Genomic DNA, 24,932 nt, shown 5'->3' with positions numbered 1-24,932 from the left:
GGCGCAGTGGTTGACAGTCTGCCTGCCGATGCAGGGGACACGGGTTCGTGCCCTGGTCCGGGAAGATCCCACATGCCGCGGAGCGGCTGGGGCCATGAGCCATGGCCACTAAGCCTGTGCGTCCGGAGCCTGTGCTCCACAATGGGAGAGGCCACAGCAGTGAGAGGCCTGCGTATCGCAAAAAAAAAAAAAAAAAAAACCTACAAACAGTAATTGCTGGAGAGGGTGTGGAGAAAAGGGAACCCTCTGGCACTGTTTGTGGGAATGTAAATTGATACAGGCACTATGGAGAACATTATGGAGGTTTCTTAAAAAACTAAAACTAGAACTACCATATGACCTGGCAATCCCACTACTGGGCATATACCCTGAGAAACCATAATTCAAAAAGAATCATGTACCACAATATTCATTGCAGCACTATTTACAATAGCCAGGACATGGAAGCAACCTAAGTGTCTGTCGGCAGATGAATGGATAAAGAAGATGTGGCACACATATACAATGGAATACTACTCAGCCATAAAAAGAAATGAAACTGAGCTATTTGTAGTGAGTTGGTTGGACCTAGAGTTTGTCATACAGAGTGAAGTAACTCAGAAAGAGAAAAACAAATACCGTATGCTGACACATATACATGGAATCTAAAAAAAAAAAAAAATGTTCTGAAGAACCTAGGGGCAGGACAGGAATAAAGATGCAGACATAGAGAATGGACTTGAGGACACAGGGAAGGAGGAGGGTAAGCTGAAACGAAGTGAGAGAGTGGCATGGACATATATACACGACCAAATGTAAAATAGATAGCTAGTGGGAAGCAGCCACATAGCAGAGGGAGATCAGCTCGGTGCTTTGTGACCACCTAGATGGGTGTGATAGGGAGGGTGGGAGGGAGGCACAAGAGAGAGGGGATATGGGGATATATGTATACATATAGCTGATTCACTTTGTTATACAGCAGAAACTAACACAACATTGTAAAGCACTTATACTCCAGTAAAGATGTTAAATAAATAAATAAAATGTCATAAAAAATTAAAAAGTAGGGCTTCCCTCGTGGTGCAGTGATTGAGAGTCTGCCTGCCAATGCAGGGGACATGGGTTCTTGCCCCGGTCTGGGAAGATCCCACATGCCGCGGAGCGGCTGGGCCCGTGAGCCATGGCCGCTGAGCCTGCGCGTCTGGAGCCTGTGCTCCGCAACGGGAGAGGCCACAACAATGAGAGGCCGGCGTAATGCAAAAAAAAAAAATTAAAAAATAAAAAGATGTATACCAAAGACTGAAAGAAATTAGGGGAAACTTTTAAAGAGAGAATCATAGGTCACCATTCCTGAAGCAGGAAGTGGAGGGGAGTTGTTTAAGTGACTTTGAGGTGTCCTCCTCAACTTCCCTCTCCCCATGCAGTCTGGGAGTTTGACCCCAGCTCCAGGAATGGGCCCTGATTTGTTGAAGCTGACCGGTTATTGAATCCCTCTTGGTACAGAGATTGGTCCAGGGCTGGGCAGGTCTAAGTCAACTCATGCCAAGAATTGCAAGCACAGGCTTGCAGGAGACTGCTGGGAGAGCACAGCTTTCTTCCTCTTATGAGAGAACTCTCAGAAGCAACCTGACTCTTCCTCTGGACACTTTCCCATACTTTTCCATATGGATGTGATACCTGAAACTGCTGCAGCTCTCTTACTACCAGTCTAAGGATGTAGTTGGCCAAGGAAGCCAAAATCTTGAGAACTGCAGAGACACACAGCTGGAGTCCTAAAAGAAGGAAGCCTGGTTACCACCTTCATTGACCTGAGCCTACGGATCCTTTTTATCATTTACGCCAATTTGAGTTAAGTTTTCTCTTACTTGCAATGGAAGAGTTCCAAATTAATATGATGTTAATCAGAGATGGTGCTAGAGATAGAGGAACCAGATCATGGAGTACCTTTCATGCTTTGCTAAGAATCCCAAGCATCTCGAGCAGGTTCTGGGAGTCACTGCAGTATTGTAAGCTGGGAAATAGCAAGGCTCTTGAAGTTGCCACCAGCTGATTTTGGAAAAACTCTTTCTACTTTCATGTCCTGGCCACACTGGCTTTCTTTCAGTTTTATAACATACCTCTCTACCTCTAAAGAGTTTGTACAATACCCAAGAAAAGAAGGAGATGATTTCAGTGAAGATCAGCAGTGACAAATGCAACAGTGGACCATTAAGATAAGGATAGAAGAGTATTCCCTGGATTTAACATTAAGGGGTCAATGGCGACTTCAATGCAAGGAAGCAGACAGGAAGCCAAAAGCTATTGTGATCAGGGAGAGACTGATAAGGTAATCACTAAGAGCATACACAAGTAAGTGGATGATTTTTTTAAGATAGGAGAAACATGAATATATTGATAGGCTGCTGGGAAAGATCTAGGAAAAAGAGGGAGAAAAAGGTAAAGCTCTACAAAAGAGGAATGAAAAATACAGTGAGGCCCCAGAAGAGAAAGAATTCTTGGTTCTATAAAGACAGGATTGCATCTTTTTTATTTCTCATTGCATCTTGAGAGCCTAGTATCATGACTGGCACTTAGCAGCTGCTCAAAAAATAATGGAAGTTGGAGATGAGAAGGTAAGAAGGAGTATGGAAGTGGGTCTACAAATTTGAGAGTTGGGGTGTATACAAAGTATGCTTGATAGTCTCAATATTTTAGGTAAAGTTATGAGGCAAGGTCTTATGCTAAGTGTAAAGATGTAGATATTAAGTTGGGAGCTTAATTGTCTTATTAAAGGTTTGAGATGGTCACTGAGGGCAATGAAAAGAGAGGTTTGTCAAGGACAATAAAAATTAATAAGCAACGTTTAGGACCAAACTGAGATTAGAACCTAGACATTTATAGTACCTCAAATCCATGCAAAAGGGAATATTTATACACAGATCTCAGCACTCAGTCTGTGGATACAAGTAAAGCATGTGGATTTAGGGGAATTGATCTACATTTGGACATTCAACTGGTAGATGCTGTATAATGACAGGAAGCAATGAAATTGAGGATTCTGATCAAAAGGTACTTCAGGAAAAGGAGGAGATGCCAGAAACATTCTAATAGACATGGGGGAAATAAAAAGATCAATGAAATGGTGAATTTCAAAGGACCAGAGATCAATCAAAGGGAACAGGGGAGCATGAGAGCTGGAAAGAAGAATTTGTGGTCTGACTAGGACGAGTTTCAGAGTTGGAGAGTTCTGGAGATGAGGGGTTATGACCAAAGTTATGGGTGAATCAAGTGGAGTTTTGTTGGTCAATGGAGTTATAGGAGTCAAGGAATTCTAAAGTAGGAAATTGGATGCATTGTCTATATCAGGGGTTGACAAACTGGTCTGTGGGCCACTTGCCTATTTTTAAAAATAAAGTTTTAATGGAACACAGCCATAGCCACTTATTGACATATTGTCTATGGCTGCTTTTCTGCTACAAAGATATATTTGAGTAGTTGCAATGGAGATGACATGGCCTGAAAAGCCTAAAATATCTACTATCTTGTCCTTTAAGAATAGGTATGTTGAACCAGGTCTACATATGGCCTTGGGTAAAGAGAGCAAAACCAGAGGGGCAGTGCCAAGCTCATTAGTGAAAGGCCTGGAAGCTGATACCTGGAGACAACTAGGAGGGGCAGAAGGTGATGAACCCGAAGGTGTGTACTTCCAAAAAGGAGGTGCTGGGGCTTCCCTGGTGGCGCAGTGGTTGAGAGTCTGCCTGCTAATGCAGGGGACACGGGTTCGAGCCCTGGTCTGGGAAGATCCCACATGCCGCGGAGCAACTGGGCCCGTGAGCCACAACTACTGAGCCTGTGCATCTGGAGCCTGTGCTCCTCAACAAGAGAGGCCACGATAGTGAGAGGCCCGTGCACCACGATGAAGAGTGGCCCCCGCTTGCCACAACTAGAGAAAGCCCTCGCACAGAAACGAAGATCCAACACAGCAATAATTAATTAATTAATTAATTAATTTTAAAAAGGAGGTGTTTCCTGAAAGGAGAGTAGAATTGTATGGTCTAAAAGGGTGCTTCTTAACTTTTTTGAGATCCTTGTGACAAAGACTGATAATGTCCCCCAAAATCTTTGCCTTACCTTGCCCTCCTTCCCCACCCCTGCTCCTCCTCCTTCCCTTCCCCCTCCAACTCCTTCTTCTTCTCTCTCTCCCTCTGTCTGTCTCTCTCTCTCATTTAACTTGAGCACATGGCCACCCAGCTAAGGATGTACTTCCCAGCATCATTTGCCAAGATTTGGCCCATGTAAACAATGACATGGGAGTAGGCAGGATATGTACAATTTTTGCTTCATTTGCTTAAATTAAAAAAAAAAAAAAACTATGAAAATTGTTACCCAGGACTTCTGCCCTTCTCCTTCGTGTGAGCTAAAACACACAGGCTGGTGAGCCTGCTTTCACGTGTGGAACAGGATAAAGCCTTGGAGGTTGGCAGAAAAACAAGATGAAAGGATTCTGGATTTCTGAACAACTGCAGGGAGTGCAGCTGCCCTTCCAAACTCAACCACTCACCTTGGAACTGTCATCATCTGAGAGTAAACTTTTCTTCTTTAAGTCATGTTATTAAGGTATCTTTGTTCCAGAAGGTTAACCCCTTTCCTACTTATAGTACCCCCTTTCAAATCTGATTTAAGCTATGAACTCACTTTCTAAGAAATTGCACTTACACATAAAGTTTATACACAATAGACTCTGGAGCCCATACATGGTCCTAAGGCTAAGAACACTTGATATAGAAGCATCAGTGAAGAAAATAGGAAATGGCCACTCCTCCCACACATTGGGGAACATTCTGAGAAAGTGCCCAGAAGGATACTTTTCAATAAAGTAGCCACTCTTTGCCATTGAACCTTTTCAGGTTATACCTATGATTAGTGCTAGACTGAAAAGAGCCATCCAGAGAACGCTAGAAAGGAAAGGAGAAGGGACATGGGAAGGAGAATAAGGCCAAGGCACAGGATGAGATTACGATGGGGAAAAATGAGTGAGAGAGAATTTTAATTCTCAGAATTCATATTTGGAGGAAAAGTAGATATCTAGAGGAGGACAGGACAATCTGAAGTCATCAGTCAAGGCCATTAAAAGTACACAGACTTTCAATCAAGGGGATAAGTGCCTTAGTATTTTAAAGTGCTGCTAAAAATGCAGAGTGAAATCACACAATGAGATATCACTTTACACGTAGTGAATTGACAAAAATGAGAACACTGGACAATGCCAAGTGTTGATAGTATGGGGATATAGGAACTCTCAAGTACCACTGATGAGAGTGTACACCAGGGCAGCCATTCTGAGCACAATCTGACGGTACTTAGTCAAATTAAGTGTACATAATCTTTATGAACCAGCAATTCTACTCCTGCTGTATATCCCAGAGAAACTTTCACAATGATCCTTGAGGAAATATGTATAAAAATGGTTACTGCAGCATTATTTATAGGGATGTGGAGCTGGAGGCAATCTAGGCATATATCACTGAATGGACTGGTAAAATGGGGAAGATGCCCCTCATGGAATGCTAGACCTTCTCTGTCCAGTCATCCTTTCTGCAATGGTGGAAATGTTCTATATATGCACTTTCAACATCATAGCCACTAGCCACACGAGGTTATTTAAACATTAATTACTTAAATTTTTTTTAAGAAAAAATTTGGTTTCTTAGAAGCACTAGCTAAATTTCAAGTGCAAAAGAGCCACATGTGGCTAGGGACTACCATACTGAATAAGGCAAATATAGGACATTATCATTTCTGCAGAAATTTAATTGGACAGTACGGTGTTGGGTTATAGTCACACATAGTAACATGAGTGGATCTTAAAATAGAGTGCTGGCTGAAAACAGTAAGAATCAGAATGTCATTATATCACATCACCATTTAGTTAAAGTAAAAATAACATGAGCACACAAAAAACTATTCACATTTCACAAGAACATGTTTAAAAAAAGATACATATTGGAAAAATTAGAGTGTTGGCCTGTGAGGAAGGTCAGCTGGAAATTGGAGGTAAGGATAAAGAGAAACAAACAAATAAGTGAGCCACTGGAAAGAGGAAGGCTTTCACAGACGTATGATAAAATACATTTTGGATTCAGGTGTATGATTAACTCAAACCTCTCCACTGAGATTACAAAAACAAAACAAAACAAAAAAGCCAGCACACAAAAAAGACATATGCTAATATTTATAGCACTATTATTCTTAATTGTTAAAAACTGGAAGCAACCAATATGTCTTTCAATAGGTGAATGGATAAACAAACTGTGGTACATCCACACCATATAATATTATTCAGCACTAAAACAAATGAGCTAACAAGCCATAAAAAAACATATGAATGAATCTTAAATGCATAATGCTAAGTGAAAGGGGCAAGTCTGAAAAGGCCACATACTGTGTAATTCCAACTACATGACATTCTGGAAGAGGCAAAACAATAGTGAGAGTAAAAGCTCAGCGGTTGCCAGAGTTTGGAGTAAAGAAGAAAGGGATGAATAGGCGAAGAGTGAAGAATTTTGTAGGGCAGTAAAACTATTTTGTATGATAATATAATTGTGGATATATGACCGTGTATATTTGTTAAAAACCCATAGAACTGTAGAGCACAGAGAGCCAACACTGACGTTTACAAATTAAGAGAAAAGAAAACATTTAGGGGGTTTGGTGATTCCAGGATGGAATGCAGAAAGTGACAAAACACTAACTGTATCTTAAATACATGAAGCAACTTCACTGGGGGGTGAGGCGGTAAAGATGCTGACCTAAGTATCTAAGAAAATTAGTGGAAAGGGGAGCTTCAAGACGGCAGAGGAGTAAGATGTGCACATAAATTTCCTCCCCACAAACACATCAAAGATACATCTACAAGTGGAACAACTCCTACTGAACACCTACTGAACAGTGGCAGAAGACCTCAGACTTCCCAAAAGGCAAGAAAATACCCATGTACCTGGGTAGGGCAAAAAGAAAAAAGAGAAACAAAAGAATAGGGACTGGACCTGCACCTTGGGAGGGAGCTGTGAAGGAGGAAAAGTTTCCACACACTAGGAAGCCCCTTCACTGGTGGAGATGGGGCAGGGTGGGGGGCGGGTGGAAGGGGGAAAGCCTCGGAGTAGCGGAGGAGAGCGCAGCAACAGGGGTGCGGAGGGCAAAGCGGAGAGATTCCCGCACAGAGGATCAGTGTTGACCAGCACTCACCGGCCTGAGACACTTGTGTGCTCACCCACTGGGGCAGGTGGGGGCTGGGAGATGAGGCGTGGGCTTCGGAGGTCAGATCCAAGGGAGAGGACTGGGGTTCACTGTGTGAAGACAGCCTGAGGGGGCTAGTGTGCCACAGCTAGCCGGGAGGGAGTCCGGGAAAAAGTCTGGACTTGCCGAAGAGGCAAGAGACCATTGTTTTGGGGTGAGTGAGGAGAGGCGATTCCTTCCCCGTCTGCCCACAGAAAGCAGAGCACCGCCTAAACGAGCTCCAGAGACAGGCATGAGCCACGGCTATCAGCACAGACCCCAGAGACAGGCATGAAAATCTTAGTGGCTGCCGCGGCCACCAAGAATCCTGTGTGCAAGCACAGGTCACTATCCAAACACCCCCACCCCCCTCCAGGAGCCTGTGCAGCCCGCCACTGCCAGGGGCCCGTTATCCAGGGACAACTTCCCTGGGAGAACACATGGCATGCCTCAGGCAGTTGCAACGTCACGCCAGCCTCTGCCGCCACAGGTTCACCCCGCATTCCAGTTATGACTACAGTACCCCTCCCTCTCTACGACCTGAGGAAACAAGAGACCCCTAAACAGCCACTGCTTGAACCCCCTCTTGTTGGAGTGGGGAAAAGATGCCTGAGGGCGACCTACACACAGAGGTGGGGCCAAACCCAAAGCTGAACTCCAGGAGCTGTGCGAACAAAGAAGAGAAAGGGAAACTTCTCCATGCAGCCTCAGGAGCAGCAGATTAAATCCCAACAATCAACTTGATGTACACTGCATCTTGGAATACCTGAATAGACAACATACCGTCCCAAAATTGAGGCGGTGGACCTTGGGAGCAACTGTAGACTTGGGGTTTGCCATATGCTACTGATTTGTTTCTGATTTTTATGTTTATCTTAGTTTAGTTTTCAGGGCTTCTTATCATTGGTGGATTTGTTTATTGGTTTGGTTGCTCTTTTTTTAAGTATTATTATTTTTTATGTTAATAATTTAATTTATTATTTATTATTTTTTTAATTTTAATTTTAATATTTTTCCTTCTTATTTTCACCCTTTTCTTCTGAGATGTATGGCTAACAGGGTCTTGGTGCTCTGGCCTGATGTCAGGCCTAAGCATCTGAGGTGGGAGAGCCATGTTCAGGATATTGGACCACCAGTGACCTCCCGGCCCCATGTAATATCAATCGGCGAGAGCTCTCCCAGAAATCTCCGTCTCGGCTCTAAGACCCACCTCCACCAAACGGCCAAAAAGCTCCAGTGCTGCATGCCTCATGCAAAACACCTAGCACAACAGGAACACAACCCCACCCATTAGCAGAGACGCAGCCTAAAATCATAATAAGTTCACAGACACCCCAAAACACACCACCAGACACAGTCCTGACCACCAGAAAGACAAGATCAAGCCTCATCCATCAGAACACAGGCACCAGTACACTCGACCAGGAAGCATACACAACTCACTAAACCAACCTTACCCATTGGGGGCAGACACCAAAAACAACAGGAACTACAAACCTGCAACCTGCAAAAAGGAGACCCCAAATAGTAAGTTAAGCAAAATGAGAAGACAGAGAAATACACAGCAGATGAAGGAGCAAAGTAAAAACCCACCAGACCAAACAAAGGAAGAGGAAATAGGCAGTCTACCAGAAAAAGAATTCAGAGTAATGATAGTAAAGATGATCCAAAATCATGGAACTAGAATGGAGAAAATACAAGGAACATTTAAAAAGGATGTAGAGGTAAAGAGCAAACAAACAACGATGAACAAGACAATAAATGAAATTAAAAATTCTCTAGAAGGAATCAATAGCAGAATAACTGAGGCAGAAGAACAGATAAGTGACCTGGAAGATAAAATAGGGGAAATAATTACCACAGAGCAGAATAAAGAAAAAAGAATGAAAAGAACTGAGGACAGTCTCTGAGACCTCTGGGACAACATTAAACATACCAACATTCGAATTATAAGGGTCCCAGAAGAAGAAGAGAAAAAGAAAGGGACTGAAAATATTTGAAGAGATTATAGTTGAAAAATTCCCTAATATGGGAAAGGAAAGAGTCAATCAAGTCCAGGAAGTGCACAGAGTCCCATACAGGATAAATCCAAGGAGAAACACACCAAGACACATGTTAATCAAACTATCAAAAATTAAATACAAAGAAAAAATACTAAAAGCAGCAAGGGAAAAGCAACAGATAATATACAAGGGGATCCCCATAAGGTTAACAGCTGATCTTTCAGCAGAAACTCTGCAAGCCAGAAGGGAGTGGCAGGACATATTAAAAGTGATGAAAGGGAAAAACTTACAACCAAGATGACTATCCCCAGCAACGATCTGATTCCGATTTGACAGAGAAATTAAAACCCTTACAAACAACCAAAAACAGAGAATTCAGCACCATCAAACCAGCTTTACAACAAATGCTAAAGGAACTTCTCTAGGCAGGAAACACAAGAGAAGGAAAAGACCTACAATAACAAACCCAAAACAATTAAGAAAATGGTAATAGGAACATAAATATTGATAATTACCTTAAATGTAAATGGATTAAATGCTCCAACCAAAAGTCATACACTGGCTGAAAGGACACAAAAAGAAGACCCGTATATATGCTGTCTACAAGAAACCCACTTCAGACCTAGGGACACATACAGACTGAGAGTGAGGGGATGGAAAAAAGATATTCCATGCAAATGAAAATCAAAAGAGAGCTGTAGTAGCAATTCCCATATTAGACAAAATAGACTTTAAAATAAAGACTATTACAAGAGACAAAGAAGGACACTCCATAATGATCAAGGGATCAATCCAAAAAGAAGATATAACAATTGTAAATACTTACGCACCCAACAGAGGAGCACCTCAATAAGAAAGGCAAATGCTAACAGCCATAAAAGGGGAAATTGACAGTAACACAAAAATATTAGAGGACTTTAACACCCCACTTTCACCAATGGACAGATCAACCAAAATTAAAATAAATTATGAAACACAAGCTTTAAATAATACATTAGACAAGATGAACTTAATTGATATTTATAGGACATTCCATCCCCAAACAACAGAATACACTTTCTTCTCAACTGCTCATGCAACATTCTCCAAGATATATCATATCTTGGGTCACAAATCAAGCCTTCGTAAATTTAAGAAAATTGATATAATATCAAGTACCTTTTCTGACCACAGCGCTATCAGACGAGATATTAATTACAGGAAGAAAACTGTAAAAAATACAAACAAAAGGAGGCTAAATAATACGCTACTAAGTAACCAAGTGGTCACTGAAGAAATCAAAGAGGAAATCAAAAAAATAACTAGAAACAAATGGCAATGAAACACGTTGGCCAAAAACCTATGGGATGCATCAAAAGCAGTTCTAAGAGGGAAGTTTAGAGCAATAAAATCCTACCTCAAGAAACAAGTAAAATCTCACATAAACAACCTAAGCTTACACCTAAAGCAATTAGAGAAAGAAGAACAACAAAAAAAAAACAGTTAGCAGAAGGAAAGCATAAATATCAGATCAGAGGTCAGTGAAAAAGAAATGAAGAAAATAATAGCAAAGGTCAATAAAACTAAAAGCTGGTTCTTTGAGAAGATAAACAAAATTGATAAACCATTAGACAGACTCATCAAGAAAAAAAGGGAGAATATTCATATCAACAGAATTAGAAATGAAATAGGAGAAGTAACAACTGACACTGCAGAAATACAAAGGATCATGAGAGATGACTACAAGCAACTATATGCCAATAAAATGGACAACCTGGAAGCAATGGACAAATTCTTAGAAAAGCACAACCTTCCAAGACTGAACCAGGAAGAAATAGAAAATATAAACAGACCAATCACAAGCACTGAAATTGAAACTGTGATTAAAAATCTTCCAAAAACAAAAGCGCAGGACCAGATGGCTTCACAGGCGAACTCCATCATTTACAGAAGAGCTAACACCTATCCTTCTCAAACTCTTCGAAAATATAGCAGAGGGAGAAACACTTCCAAACTCATTCTACGAGGCCACCATCAACCTGATACCACAACGAGATGAAGATGTCACAATAAAAGAAAATTACAGGGCTTCCTTGGTGGCGCAGTGGTCGAAAGTCCGCCTGCCGATGCAGGGGACACGGGTTTGTGCCCCGGTCCGGGAAGATCCCACATGCCACAGAGCAGCTGGGCCCGTGAGCCATGGCCACTGAGCCTGTGCGTCCAGAGCCTGTGCTCCGCAACGGGAGAGGCCACAAGAGTGAGAGGCCCGCGTACCGCAAAAAAAAAAAAAAAAACTACAGGGCAATATCACTGATGAACATATATGCAAAAATCCTCACCAAACTACTAGCAAACAGAATCCAACAGCACATTAAAAGAATCATACACCATGACCAAGTGGGGTTTATCCCAAGAGTGTAAGGATTCTTCAATATACAAAAATCAATGGAGGTGATACACCATATTAACAAACTGAAGGAGAAAAAACATATGATAATCTCAGGAGATGTAGAAAAAGCTTCTGACAAAATTCAACACCCAATTATGATAAAAACTCTCCAGAAAAAAGGCAAAGAGGGAAACTACCTCAACATAATAAAGGCCATATATGAGAAACCCACAGCCAACATCATTCTCAATGGTGAAAAACTGAAACCATTTCCACTAAGATTAGGAACAAGACAAGGTTGCCCACTCTCACCACTATTATTCAACAGAGTTTTGGAAGTTTTAGCCACAGCAATCAGAGAAGAAAAAGAAATAAAAGGAATCCAAATTGGAAAAGAAGAAGGAAAGCTGTCACTGTTTGCAGATGACAGGACACTATATATAGGGAATCCTAAAGATGCTACCAGAAAATTACTAGAGCTAATCAATGAATCTGGTAAAGTAGCAGGGTACAAAATTAATGCACAGAAATCTCTTGCATTCCTATACATTAATGATGAAAAATCTGAAAGAGAAATTAAGGAAACACTCCCATTTACCACTGCAACAAAAAGAATAAAATACCTAGGAATAAATTTACCTAAGGAGACAAATGACCTATATGCAGAAAACTATAAGACACTGATGAAAGAAATTAAAGATGATACCAACAGATGGAGAGATATACCATGTTCTTGGACTGGAAGAATCAACATTGTGAAAATGAATATACTACCCAAAACAATCTACAGATTCAATGCAATCCCTATCAAACTACCAATGGCATTTTTCACAGAACTAGAACAAAAAATTTAACAATTTGTATAGAAACACAAAAGATCCCAAATAGCCAAAGCAATCTTGAGAAAGAAAAACAGAGCTGGAGGAATCAGGCTCCCGGACTTCAGACTATACTACAAGGCTACAGTAATCAAGACAGTATGGTACTGGCACAAAAACAGAAATAAAGATCAGTGGAACAGGATAGGAAGCCCAGAGAGAAACCCACGCACATATGGTCAGCTTATTTTTGATAAGGAGGCAAGAGTATACAACGGAGAAAAGACAGCCTTTTCAATAAGTGGTGCTGGAAAAACTGGACAGCTACATGTAAAAGAATGACATTAGAACACTCCCTAGCACCATACACAAAAATAAACTCAAAATGGATTAAAGACCTAAATGTAAGGCCAGACACTATAAAACTCTTAGAGGAAAACATAGGCAGAACACTCTATGACATACATCACAGCAAGATCCTTTTTGACCCACCTCCTAGACAAATGGAAATAAAAACAAAAATAAACAAATGCGACCTAATGAAACTAAAAGGCTTTTGCACAGCGAAGGAAACCATAAAAAAGACAAAAAGACACCCCTCAGAATGGGAGAAAATATTTGCAAATGAAGCAACCGACAAAGGATTAATCTCCAAAATATACAAGAAGCTCATGCAGCTCAATATCAATAAAACAAACAACCCAATCCAAAAATGGTCAGAAGACCTAAACAGACATTTCTCCAAAGAAGATATACAGATTATCAACAAACACATGAAAGGATGCTCAACATCACTAATCATTAGAGAAATGCAAATCAAAACTACAATGAGGGGCTTCTCTGGTGGCGCAGTGGTTGAGAGTCCGCCTGCCGATGCAGGGGACACGGGTTCGTGCCCCGGTCCAGGAGGATCCCACGTGCCACGGAGCGGCTGGGCCTGTGAGCCATGGCCACTGATCCTGCGCATCTGGAGCCTGTGCTCCACAACGGGAGAGGCCACAGCAGTGAGAGGCCCGCATACCACAAAAAAAAAAAAAAAAAAACCTACAATGAAGTATCACTTCACACCAGTCAGAATGGCCATCATCAATAAATCTACAAACAATATATGCTGTAGAGGGTGTGGAGAAAAGGGAACCCTCTTGCATTTTTGGTGGGAATGTAAATTGATACAGTCACTATGGAGAACAATATGGAGGTTCCTTAAAAAACTAAAAATAGAATTACCATATGACCCAGCAATCCCACTACTGGGCGTATACCCTGAGAAAACCATAAATTCAAAAAGAGCCGTGTACCACAATGTTCATTGCAGCTCTATTTACAATAGACAGGACATGGAAGCAACCTAAGTGTCCATTGAGAGATAAATGGGTAAAGAAGATGTGGCACATATATACGAATGGAATATTACTCAGCCATAAAAAGAAACGAAATTGAGTTATTTGTAGTGAGGTGGATGGACCTAGAGTCTGTCATACAGAGTGAAGTAAGTCACAAAGAGAAAAACAAGTACCGTATGCTAATACATATATATGGAATCTAAAAAATCGTTCTGAAGAACCTAGGGGCAGGACGGGAAAAAAGACGCAGACATAGAGAATGGACTTGAGAACACAGGGAGGGGGAAGGGTAAGCTGGGACAAAGTGAGAGAGTGGCATGGACATATATACACTACCAAATGTAAAATAGATAGCTAGTGGGAAGCAGCTGCATAGCACAGGGAGATCAGCTCAGTGCTTTGCAACCACCTAGAGGGGTGGGATAGGGAGGGTGGGAGGGAGACGCAAGAGGGAGGGGATATGGGGATATATTTATACGCATAGCTGATTCACTTTGTTATACAGCAGAACCTAACACAACATTGTAAAGCAATTATACTCCAATAAAGATATTTAAAAAAAAAGAATGAAGAAAAAAAGAATCCAAATTGAGGGACATTCTACAAAATACCTGCCAAGTATCCCTCAAAACTGTCGAGGTCATCAAGAACAAGTCTGAGAAACTCTCACAGTCAAGAGGTGCCTAAGGAGATGTGATAACTAAATGTAACCTAGGATCCCGGTGGGATCTTCAGACAGAAAGAGGATACTAGGTAAAAACTAAGTAAATCTGGAAAAAGTATAGATGTCAGTTAATAGTAACGTGTCAATAGTGGTTCTTTATGTGTAATAAATGTAAGATACATACTAATGTAAGATGTTAATAACAGGAGAAACTGGGTGCAAGGTATATGGGAACTCTCTGTACTATCTTCACAATTTTTCTCTAAATCTAAAACTGTTATAAAAATTAAGTTTACTTTTTTTAAAAAGGAAGAAAAACAAAAATCAAGAACTGCCAGAATGACTGAAGCCCTCTTTTTTCCCTCCTCCTTCACATCATCTTATATTTTCACAGGTGGTAACACCCATCCTTTGTGTTTTTCTGTTTCCTTGCTTTTCATACAAATTGTACATCGGTAAGTATCCTTAAACAATATGTTATTATTTTGTATAAATGAAATTGTACAAATTTTTATATAAATGAAATAATATATATAAATGAAATGTATCATTTGTATTTTTTATATATAAATGAAATTGTATCATTTGTATTTTTAAGTTAGCTGCTTATTTTCACTTATGATATATTTGTGAGGTTTACCCATGTTGGTATATGTAGCTGCAACTCATTTATTTTCATGGCTGGATAATACTCCATTGGGTAACTATAACACCTGTATACTTCTAGCCTCCTATTAACATGTTGGGTTGCTTCCAGGTTTTGCTACTACCAACAATGCTGCTACAAATATTCTTGTGTATAGATGTAAGAATTCCTATATAATAAATACTTAAAAGTGGAATTGCTTGATGATAAAGCATGTATATTTTCAACTTTACTATATAATATCTAATTGTTTTACAGAAGTCATCATATCAGTTTAGATTGCTATCAGCAACAAGTTAAGTTTTCCAAATTTTGCTCTTTGGAAACTAGGAGATCAATAGAGGCACTTTGTTTTTTTCTCTCAGTATTTAAAGTGTATATGATTAAAAAATAAAATATTAACTATTTCATATTTATAATAAAAACTGGTGATAGACGCCAAATTGTGGTATGTTAAAAATCACCATAGGTCTAAACTTATCCTGGGAGATTAACTTGCTCAAAATAGAGCTTTTTTGAGCAAAATACATCTGTTTGCACGTATTTGAACTTGGTATAAAAGTGAAGAAAGTCTTGGCATATCCCTGCTGAAAAGGTGCCACGTTCTGTTCGTAAACTGGCCTTAATCTGAGAAACTACTAGACTTTAGGTTTAATTACATTCCTTAGAAAGAAACAAAGAAAGAAAAAAATGCATATATATATATATATACATATATATGTGTGTGAATATATATATTTTTTTTTCTGTAAAACAAGACCTCAATCTCGCCTCCAAAGATATATAAAGAAATTAAGCTTGTATTTTACTTTTCCTTTAAAAACTTCAATTCAAACCATATCAGTATATCTAGAAGAGCATTTGAAATGTAAAATTCATCACTCTTGCATTTAAAATTCCTTTGATGTAAAATCTACAGTTCTGTAGAGAAAGAGTAAATAACCCTCTCAATACTATAAATTAGTGCATTCTGCTAGTATGAGTTATATAAGTGCTGAAGACCCTACCTTAAGGTTGCTACTAATCATCCTCCCATGTCTTGGATGGGGCTGCCACTCTATATGAATTTGTCTGCTGTTAACCTAGGCAGCTCACTGTAGCAAAGAGCAAAAGGAAGGAAAGGAAACAAATTTTAAAGTTTCTTCTTGAATGGGGAGATGGAGGGATATGTGGGAAAAAAAACTAGGATGCTTCCTAGTAGGCAAAGCTCAATGGTAAGTAGAAAACTATGTCTAATGTTATATTTGAAGCCAATCAAAAAGCTCAGTAACTGCTATTCAAGCAGTGCCACTGGGCTCTGACAGTGAATTCTATGAATAAGATCATCTGATACAAACTTCAGTGGACTTCGTCAAGAAGCTGAAACCACAGTGCCTTCCGGATGGCTCCATTTCACAGCAGAACCTGCTGTCTGGGCTTCCCAGTTTGCATTTCTGTGGGGCCCTTCTCAGAAGAGCACTGAACATGTTATCTTTTTTCTTTTTTTTTTTTTTTTTTCCGTGGCACGCGGGCCTCTCACTGCCGTGGCCTCTCCGGTTGCGGAGCACAGGTTCCGGACGCACAGGCTCGGCGGGCATGGCTCACGGGCCCAGCCGCTCCATGGCATGTGGGATCCTCCCAGACCGGGTCACGAACCCGTGTCCCCTGCATCGGCAGGCGGACTCCCAACCACTGCGCCACCAGGAAACCCTGAACATGTTATCTTAATCCGCATATACCCTACTTTGTTCATCATGGCTGTGGGTGCCATAACACGCCATAACACATGGCTACCCAGACCTGGAAACTATGAATGAAATAAGAATTTCCCAATTCTGCTTAGGTAAGTATACCTACTTAGGTAAATATTCCTTGTGAAGTTCACCCTCTTCTGTATTAAGGCGTATGTGAGAAATCACTTGACGGACAAGGATGTTCAAGGTATTTACATAGAAACCAAAAAGGACTCCTTTATACAAACTGAGTGTGTTTTCCCTATTCTAACCATTGCCAGGGCTCCTTTTATTCAACCATGAAAAAGAACAGATTTTGAAAACCTTTAAGGCCTATGAAATAGCAAATAAGAGAAAGACTTAAATGTCATATTAACCTGAGTTCAAGTTACAGATCCATCCATCGTCATCTATGTAACCCTCAGTAAGTTACTTAACTTCTCCATCCTTACTTTTCTCCACTGTTGGAATAAGTGGAAAGTCTGGAGTTGACACCAGATCTGTCTTCAAAGCCTGTTCTTTTAACCACCACACTGGCCTGCTCCAGACACCTTAAATAGCACCTTGCATGGGGGAACTCACTATATCTCTGCAGGCTGATTGATTTATCTTCAGGTGTACCTTCTTCAATCAATGACAGCTAAAGCTAAACTCCAAGGCACAGGAGAAATAGCTTTCTTCACTAAGTTTTACACACGCTCAACAGTTGGGTCTGAAACAAAGGAGCATCCCCTTCAAAAAATGATGAGACTGGTAAATATATTCTGTTCACAGTACAGAAAACCACACTTCAGTGCAGACGCCATACTTCAGGTTAACCAGTTGTCTCAAAATCAAATACGCCACCAAAGCAGGAAAGTCTACTGTTTTCAAAGACGACACAAAATTTTAAGGTATGAAATTTTAATTGGCTAGTTCAGCAAAATTTTATATTCTCCTGAGAGGGTAATAAGGCCTATGTATCTAAATATTTTGAGTTAGGAATTGCAGTTATTTTCCCATATTATAGAAAGTTTTACAACACTTCTGGAAACAGGGGTTTAGATTACCTGGCTAAGAGGTACCAGATAAGAACCATAAAGAAGAGGTTCAGCCATAGTACAATCAATATTCATAGGAAGTATGGCAATCTAGAGATGGCATGACTTGACTAAGAACACTGAAATTCAAAACTATGTGCAGCCAAACAAAATACATCTGAAAGTTACATATGGCCCTTTCACCAGAATTTGCAAATCCTACTTCAGAGAACAGGAGATAATGCCACCCCCTCCACTGCCCTCAGAGTTATCCTACAAGCAAAATTGAAAACAATTTTGAAGGCTGAGATAGCGTCTGCAAGTCAGGCTTCAGTGTTTTCTCTGTCAAGTCAGCCGTCCCCTGCTTGGCTTTTAAGTGGTGAGCCATGTCCCACCCTACAGAGCCAGGCAGAGTCCTCTGTACTCTCAGACCACCAGGCTAATCTCTGTACTGTGCCATACGCATGCCAGTCCCACATTCATTCCTACCACCATCCTTGGCTCATCCCTTCCATGACCTCAAATGGCTTCACCCTTCCTAGGCCAAGCCAAATCTAACCTATCTTTGATTTTGTTCATTTGTGTGTGTGTGTTTATTTTTTTTAATCCATGCAAAGAGCACCGAAGAGGGATGAATGAATTCAAACTACTTTGGTGGGGGTAGGGAAGGCTTCATAGAGAGGTGCCTATGTGTGCAGGGTATAGAAGGAAGAATGAATGGCTGCCAAGTGGAGGAGTGGGGAAGACCATTCTAGGCAGAGGGAAGAGCATGTGCAAAGTCTTGAAAGAGTCCTGAAAGCCATGGCAGGCTTGTAGAGATAACAGGCTGGAGAAGGCTATAGTCAGAAGGAGAAGACACTTGTTTGCCTCACTGAGGTATAGGACTTGATCCTGGAGACAAAAGGATCTGATTTTGGTCAAGGCCCCTAGTCAAGTCCATATCTTCCATGGAGTCTGCTCTTGCCATGCAAGTATCTCCTTCCTCCACAGTCCTACAGCTCTTGACAACCTTGCCACACAATCAGGTGTTATTACTCACAGCTCTGAGGGCAGAAGCCCCTTTATTTTTTTTTAACTTCTGTATCCTAAAAGCGCCTCAGAGTGTCAAGCAAGTAAATGCTCCGTAAATTCCCAGGACTGATTGATTCAAATTCCTCTAGGGGGTGGATTAAGTAAACCAGGTTCTAGAGGTAAGAGTAGGGAAACCTCTAAATCAAAGTCACTACAGACCTTACTGTTGGCCACAAGTGACAGGATCCAGGACAACAAAAGTTAACTTAAAAAGCAACCACCCTTGACTTCCATGAACTTGGACTCCTTTCCCTTTCTGCCCAGCTTTGCCCCACTACCCAAGCTGAGATTCACTCCTACTCCCCCTGGGAATACTGGGCCAAAGGGAAGGTAACAGCACATCTCTGGTTTTGAACATACCCCGTTAACTGGGAGGGCAGGGGACAATCAATGCATTGAGCAAATGCATCTGGCCCTGAAATGAGAGAGTGTGTCTGCTCCTGTGCTTAAATGCCAAGTTGCAGGAGGTTACCATAGCAACTCCAGCAGGGTGCTGCAGTGGGCAGCTTTGCACAGAGGTGCAGAAAAGCCATTCTTTAACATCTGGGCTTTTGCTGTGCACATTGGACCCTAGTAGCCAAATCATGGCTTTAGGCCCTGCTTTGGGATTCTGCAAAAAACGAACTGGAATTTTGAATACCTGTTAGCTCAATCTTTTTTTTTTCATGTACCACACATGTTCCTCTTCATGCACAGTAAACACTGCATGTAGAGCCCAAAATAGGCTCTTTAGAAACAAATAATTCCCTATACTCATTCTTACACATGACAATGAACAGATTTTACTTGCACATCAGCATGACTTCAACACAAAATTTACATCCACCGAATAACCCAGCAATTACACATTTTAATCAACAGCGTATCCACAATGTCAGCATTCCCAGCCAGTCCCCAGTTTTTATTGTGTTATTAGTACATTTTTAACGCAAAACTAAATAATGCCATCAAGGCTGTAGGTTGGGCTTAACGGGGTCTACTGAGCTGTACTCCAGGAACTGTGAACCAACTTTTCAAAGGACCAGGCAATTTTTGAAATTATTTTTCCATAGGGGCTGGAGAGTGGGGGTTTACTCATCCACTTCTTAATGTTTTATGTCTCATAAGGAAAGAGCATGAAGAGGATGTGAAATAGCATTCCATTTGTGGTTTCAACCTACATACGGCCATCAGGAAGCCATGTCCCTACAAAGTGAACTTTAATTGGTCGGGCAGTCAATAGATGAAACAGCTTCCTGGACATTCTCACTTTTTTTTTGTGGATCTAGAAACTTACTTGTGGTTATATTTTAATTCTCTCCTGGGCAAAATAAGAATGATTTATAGCAGCACTAAAGAAATGGATCGCATGGTGGGCGTGCACAGCAGGGTGAGATGGATCTGCACATGGAGAAGTAAAGGAAATTTTGGTCAACAAAGTCACATGAACCTGTGGTACTTGGCAAGATGCTGGAGCAGGACTACAGTATCTTTGCAGCTTGGAAGTGAAAAAAGAGGGGTGGATTAGAAGTGATGCAGAAGTGTCAGTATCTGAAGGAGTTTTGTGGCCTAAGGAAATTAAAATAGGGATACCAAGAGAGAGATGTAAATAAATAAACCAAGGAAGGAAGAGCTTCTTGGCCAGGGAGGCTATTCTTTGAGCAGGAATGCCTATCTATCTAAGGGAGCTGGAGAACAAAGATGCCAGTGTTAACAGACTACAGTTGGATGATTTGTTCATCCAAGGAATTGGAGATGTGGAGGTGTCTGTAAGGAGGTGTCTGTTACATGTAAGCATGGAGGTAGGACTTGGTCCATCCTGGTGTCAGGATGGACACCAGGGGTGTAGGAAACTTCCGTTCTGAAAGAAGGCCAGAGAGTATCAGCAACCTGGTGACAGAAAAAGAGCTCTCAGTGAGTGAATACTGGAGATTCAGCCAGTGCAATCTGGCCTGCACATACCTGGCTAGGTGGGCACTGGATACCTATTTCTAATTCCCCCAGGGGATGCTGTGGGTGGGGATGGGGGCCCAGGGGGTGTGAAGCAAAGAACTGAGCATGTGGCCTAGGAGTGCGAAAAGGGCTTCTGGGAGGTGAGCTGGGAACTGCCAAGAAGTGCCCTGTCAACGTGCTTCTGAATGAAAGCTGGGAGGTCAAGGCTGGGAAAGGTTTCAGAGAGACTCCTGCAACCTGTTCCTTTGGGGCAGGGCAGCTGAGGGGAGGTGGAAGGCCCAGCTTTGAGGCGCCAGTCTGCAAGTCGGTATGGAGAATGGTCTGGGAATGGGGCGGATCCAGGGAGGTAGGAGTGGGGGAGGGGAGGTCGCCGGCGAGTGGGTGTGGAGAGCGAGCCCGAGTTGGGGGGTGAGGGCGCCGGGCCAGCGCCTCGACCTCCCCCGGGACTCACCCAGCACGAAGTAAGGCAGCTCCGTGTTCTCCAGGTCGTCCACCACGACCATTTCTCCCGGGAAGTCGTTGCGTACCGAGAAGAGGAGCTTGGGCTCGGAGGCCGAGGGGCTGTGCATGATACTCAGGTCGTTCTCGCGCAGGAAAGGCAGCGCCGACACCGTGATGCTCTTGAGCTTGCACTCCAGCTCCTTGGAAGGATCCACGTCGCCCGCGGCCGTGGCCAGCACCGCCGCCGGCCCCCAGCAGCAGGCGAGCAGGGCGCAGAGCCCGGCTAAAGCCATCTTGAGCCCCGGCCGCCTTCCTCCCAGCGCCGCGAAGGTGGGGGAGGCAGCGAGCGGGAGGGAGCGAGCGAGCGAGCGCGGGAGGCGGGGGACGTTGGGGAGGAGATGTGGAGCCGGGAAAGCTCTGGTCCCCGGAATGAGATGCCGCTTGCCTGGTGCAGGGCTTAAGCGCTGATGCCTGGAGAGCCCGCGCTCTTTGTTTCCCGGAGCTGCTTATCTGGGGAAGGGAAAAGGGGGTGGGGGGAGGTGGGGAGTGGAGAAAAGGAGAAGGAAGGACGTCGGAGGAAAGAGGAAGGGAGCTGAAGATTCTAGGGAATCAGGTCAGCCCCCAGTAGGCTGCAGGTGCTGCCGCCTTTCTCCTCCTTTGCATCCCTCAGCAGGAGCACGCTCCTGGCTATAAACTAGCTGCACAGCTTTTTTTTTTTTTTTTAAACCGTTTTTGCAATGCAAAATATTCCCTCTCGCATTATCTTCCAGATGCCTTGGGAAGGGCGCACACCCCTTATAAGGTGCTTCCTCAGAGCAGGTGATGGGGGTCTCTAGATCCAAATACGCCCCCAGTTATTTTGTAGATGTAGGTGGTCCCATTCTTGTCTTCTTTACCCACTAAAATTGGATTTGTATATTGGATAAGCGTGTGCTGGTATAAATGCACGTGTGTATTATTACTCAGCACTACTTTGCAGAAATATTTAAAGGAAATATTCTGTATGTAGATATACATAGATGGTATGAATAGCAAAGAAAAAAGCCAGTGTACTGCATACAGTTAAGCAGGAGACCCGAACTTTTATTTGCAATTTCTCTCTGCCTCTTCTGTTTCATTTCTGTTACAAACGTTATCTATGATAAGCAATATAAAGATAATTTGGGGCATGCTATAATTGAGAGAAAAAGTACAGCTAGCTCAAAGAAATGTTGAGCTTTTAGTTTTAGAGAATCTAGTAAACAGAACAGAGCTGGAAGAAAATTTGAGAAAAACAAAGTTTCTAAGCATCCTTAACAAATGGAAAAGGAATAAAAGTATATCCTTGGGCATGGGCCAAGTCAATCCCAGCCTAATCAAGAGTAGAGCAGGGTAGATAACAACAACAACATCAACAACAAAAACCCATATAAATTTTCTTTCCATTAGTGCTGGACAGTGATACCTTAACAAAATAACGACAGGAAACTGTGATAGAAAAGTGATGCGTGTATGTGCTGGTATCTGATGATTAACTGAACTTTCACATGATAACCTATAACTTATTTCAAAAGTTTGCCAAAACTACACAACACTGTAAATCAACTATGCTTCAATTTTTAAAAAGTTTGCCCTTCCAACGTCATTTATTCAGTGCTGACTTAAATACTAGGTGCTGTAAGACTGTGTTATAAATAACTCCTCATCTCTAGGAATTTAATGTACCACCCTCTTCAAAGAGGACCCCCACTTTAGAAACAATTTCATTCTCATTCTAGCTGGTGTCAATTTATTGGCATATGTGAATGTATGTCCTTTAAAAGAATTTTTAAAAGCTTTTGCCATATATTTCACAAGGTTACTCTAGTTGATGAATGGGAATAGAGAAAATGAGACATATTTAAGGTCATGTTTAAGGAGTGAAAGGCCTGCTTACCAGAAAAGAGAACAAAAATACTTTATTACAAGTTGTTTTTGTTTTTTTAATTTGACATATCTGAGAACTAACCCAGAGATATATTACCATGTAGCATTGCAAAGTACTGCAAAAACCATTTATCAGCTAATGACCTTTCTAAAACTCATCTTCATAGGAGATACTGCGGGAGAGAAAGACCCCATGACACTTTTTTTGCCTACTCTCTCTAGCATAAAAAAGCAGTATTAACTTAGTTACTCAAGGTTTACCATTGAAAAATCAGAGCAGATAACAAGAAAATACACTTAGTCTTAGAATGTGAGAAATGGCATGAAACTACCAGATCATCTATTAGTCCAGTCTCTCATTTAACAGGTGAGGAAGTTGAGGACAGTGAAATACCGAGGTGTTTTACCCAAGATCAATATGCCAAGAAGGGGTGGGGGAGCTAAGGCCACAAACAAGATTTCTTTGCCTAGGGCTTTCTTCACTACACAGTTATGGGACATCTAGGTGTACCCATGGATAGTCGTTGGACTTAATGGCCCCCAGTAATTCATTCAATAAACATCTGCATACCTACCATATGCTGTGCACTAGACTAAGCATCGGCAGATTCTAGGAAAAAATATTGTTCCTGCTTTTGAGTAGCATATAATCTATTATTGTTTTGAAATCTTTCTCCCCAATTTTCTGATGTGTCTTGAGTCATTTTAGAAAACGTGAGTGAACCATTTGATGTTGATTTGCTAATAAGTCAATATCTACTCTGCCTATCTGTAGTCATTTTTACATGCTTACATTTTACCTGCTTTCTTATTCACAGTTACAAGAAAAAGAGTACATGGATCAAATGTCCATTTAAAAGTCTATATTGAGGCTCCCCTGGTGATGCAGTGGTTAAGAATCCGCCTGCCATTGCAGGGGACACGGGGTTCGAGCCCTGGTCCGGGAAGATCCCACATGCCGCGGAGAAACTAAGCCCAAGCGCCACAACTATTGAGCTCGCGTGCCACAACTACTGAAGCCCGCGCGCCTAGAACCCGTGCTCCACAACAAGAGAAGCCACCACAATGAGAAGCCTGCGCACTGCAAGGAAGAGTAGCCCCTGCTCGCCGCAACTAGAGAAAGCCCGTGCACAGCAACGAAGACCCAACGCAGCCAAAAATAAATAAATAAATAAAAAATTTAAAGTATATATATGTATATATATATATAGATAGATAGATAGATAGATAGATACGATCAAGTTACTTTAAAAAAAAAGTGTATACTGAGTTGGAAAGACTTGGAATTGGTGTCTCAAGCCTTTAAAGACCTCCTTCTCTGTGGAAGGGTCAAGCAAGAAGACTATGCAAATAAAAAGAGATAATATATTGCCAGGGCACTGGATTCCTGTAAACATGCATACACTGTCACATGGCCTTCTTTTAGGGAATTAAGTACCTAGAGATGGGGGAGTGAGTGAAGTTCGCAGAAACTAGACCATCTATTCTGTACGATGTTTTACATTTAAATGGGGCTAGGAGAAATTTGTGTGCATCTACATAATTACCTTTCTGTACAGGCAACATGATGTAGTGAGACAACAGACTTGAAGTCAAGTCTCAACTCCATCATTTACTTATTTGGAGATGAGCCTGGACCATTCTTATCTTCATTGTCCCCCTCAATAAAATGGGGCTCGTGATCTCTGCCCATCGCACAGGCCACAGATAATATAAGTACAAGTACTTATACTTGTTTTCTCCTGAGGTCCAAATTCCTATATTCCAGTACCAACGG

At 41.7% G+C, this 24,932-nt stretch overlaps 1 protein-coding gene across 2 annotated transcripts in view; it reads right to left on the bottom strand.

The window, feature by feature from the left end:
- The window catches only part of ASTN1 (astrotactin 1), a 335,381-nt gene extending 313,838 nt beyond the window's left edge, over nt 1-21,543 (bottom strand). For both annotated transcript variants that reach the window (XM_060088555.1, XM_060088557.1), the window contains exon 1: nt 21,261-21,543. In XM_060088555.1, the coding sequence (XP_059944538.1) occupies nt 21,261-21,543 (283 nt within the window). The remainder of the gene's footprint in view (nt 1-21,260) is intronic.
- Nucleotides 21,544-24,932: the final 3,389 nt, after the last annotated feature.

This window comes from Mesoplodon densirostris, chromosome 2 (assembly GCF_025265405.1).
Source record: "Mesoplodon densirostris isolate mMesDen1 chromosome 2, mMesDen1 primary haplotype, whole genome shotgun sequence".
Classification (NCBI taxonomy): domain Eukaryota; kingdom Metazoa; phylum Chordata; class Mammalia; order Artiodactyla; family Ziphiidae; genus Mesoplodon; species Mesoplodon densirostris.
Note: the sequence above shows the minus strand (reverse complement) of the source record. Positions and strands in the feature narration are given on the sequence as shown.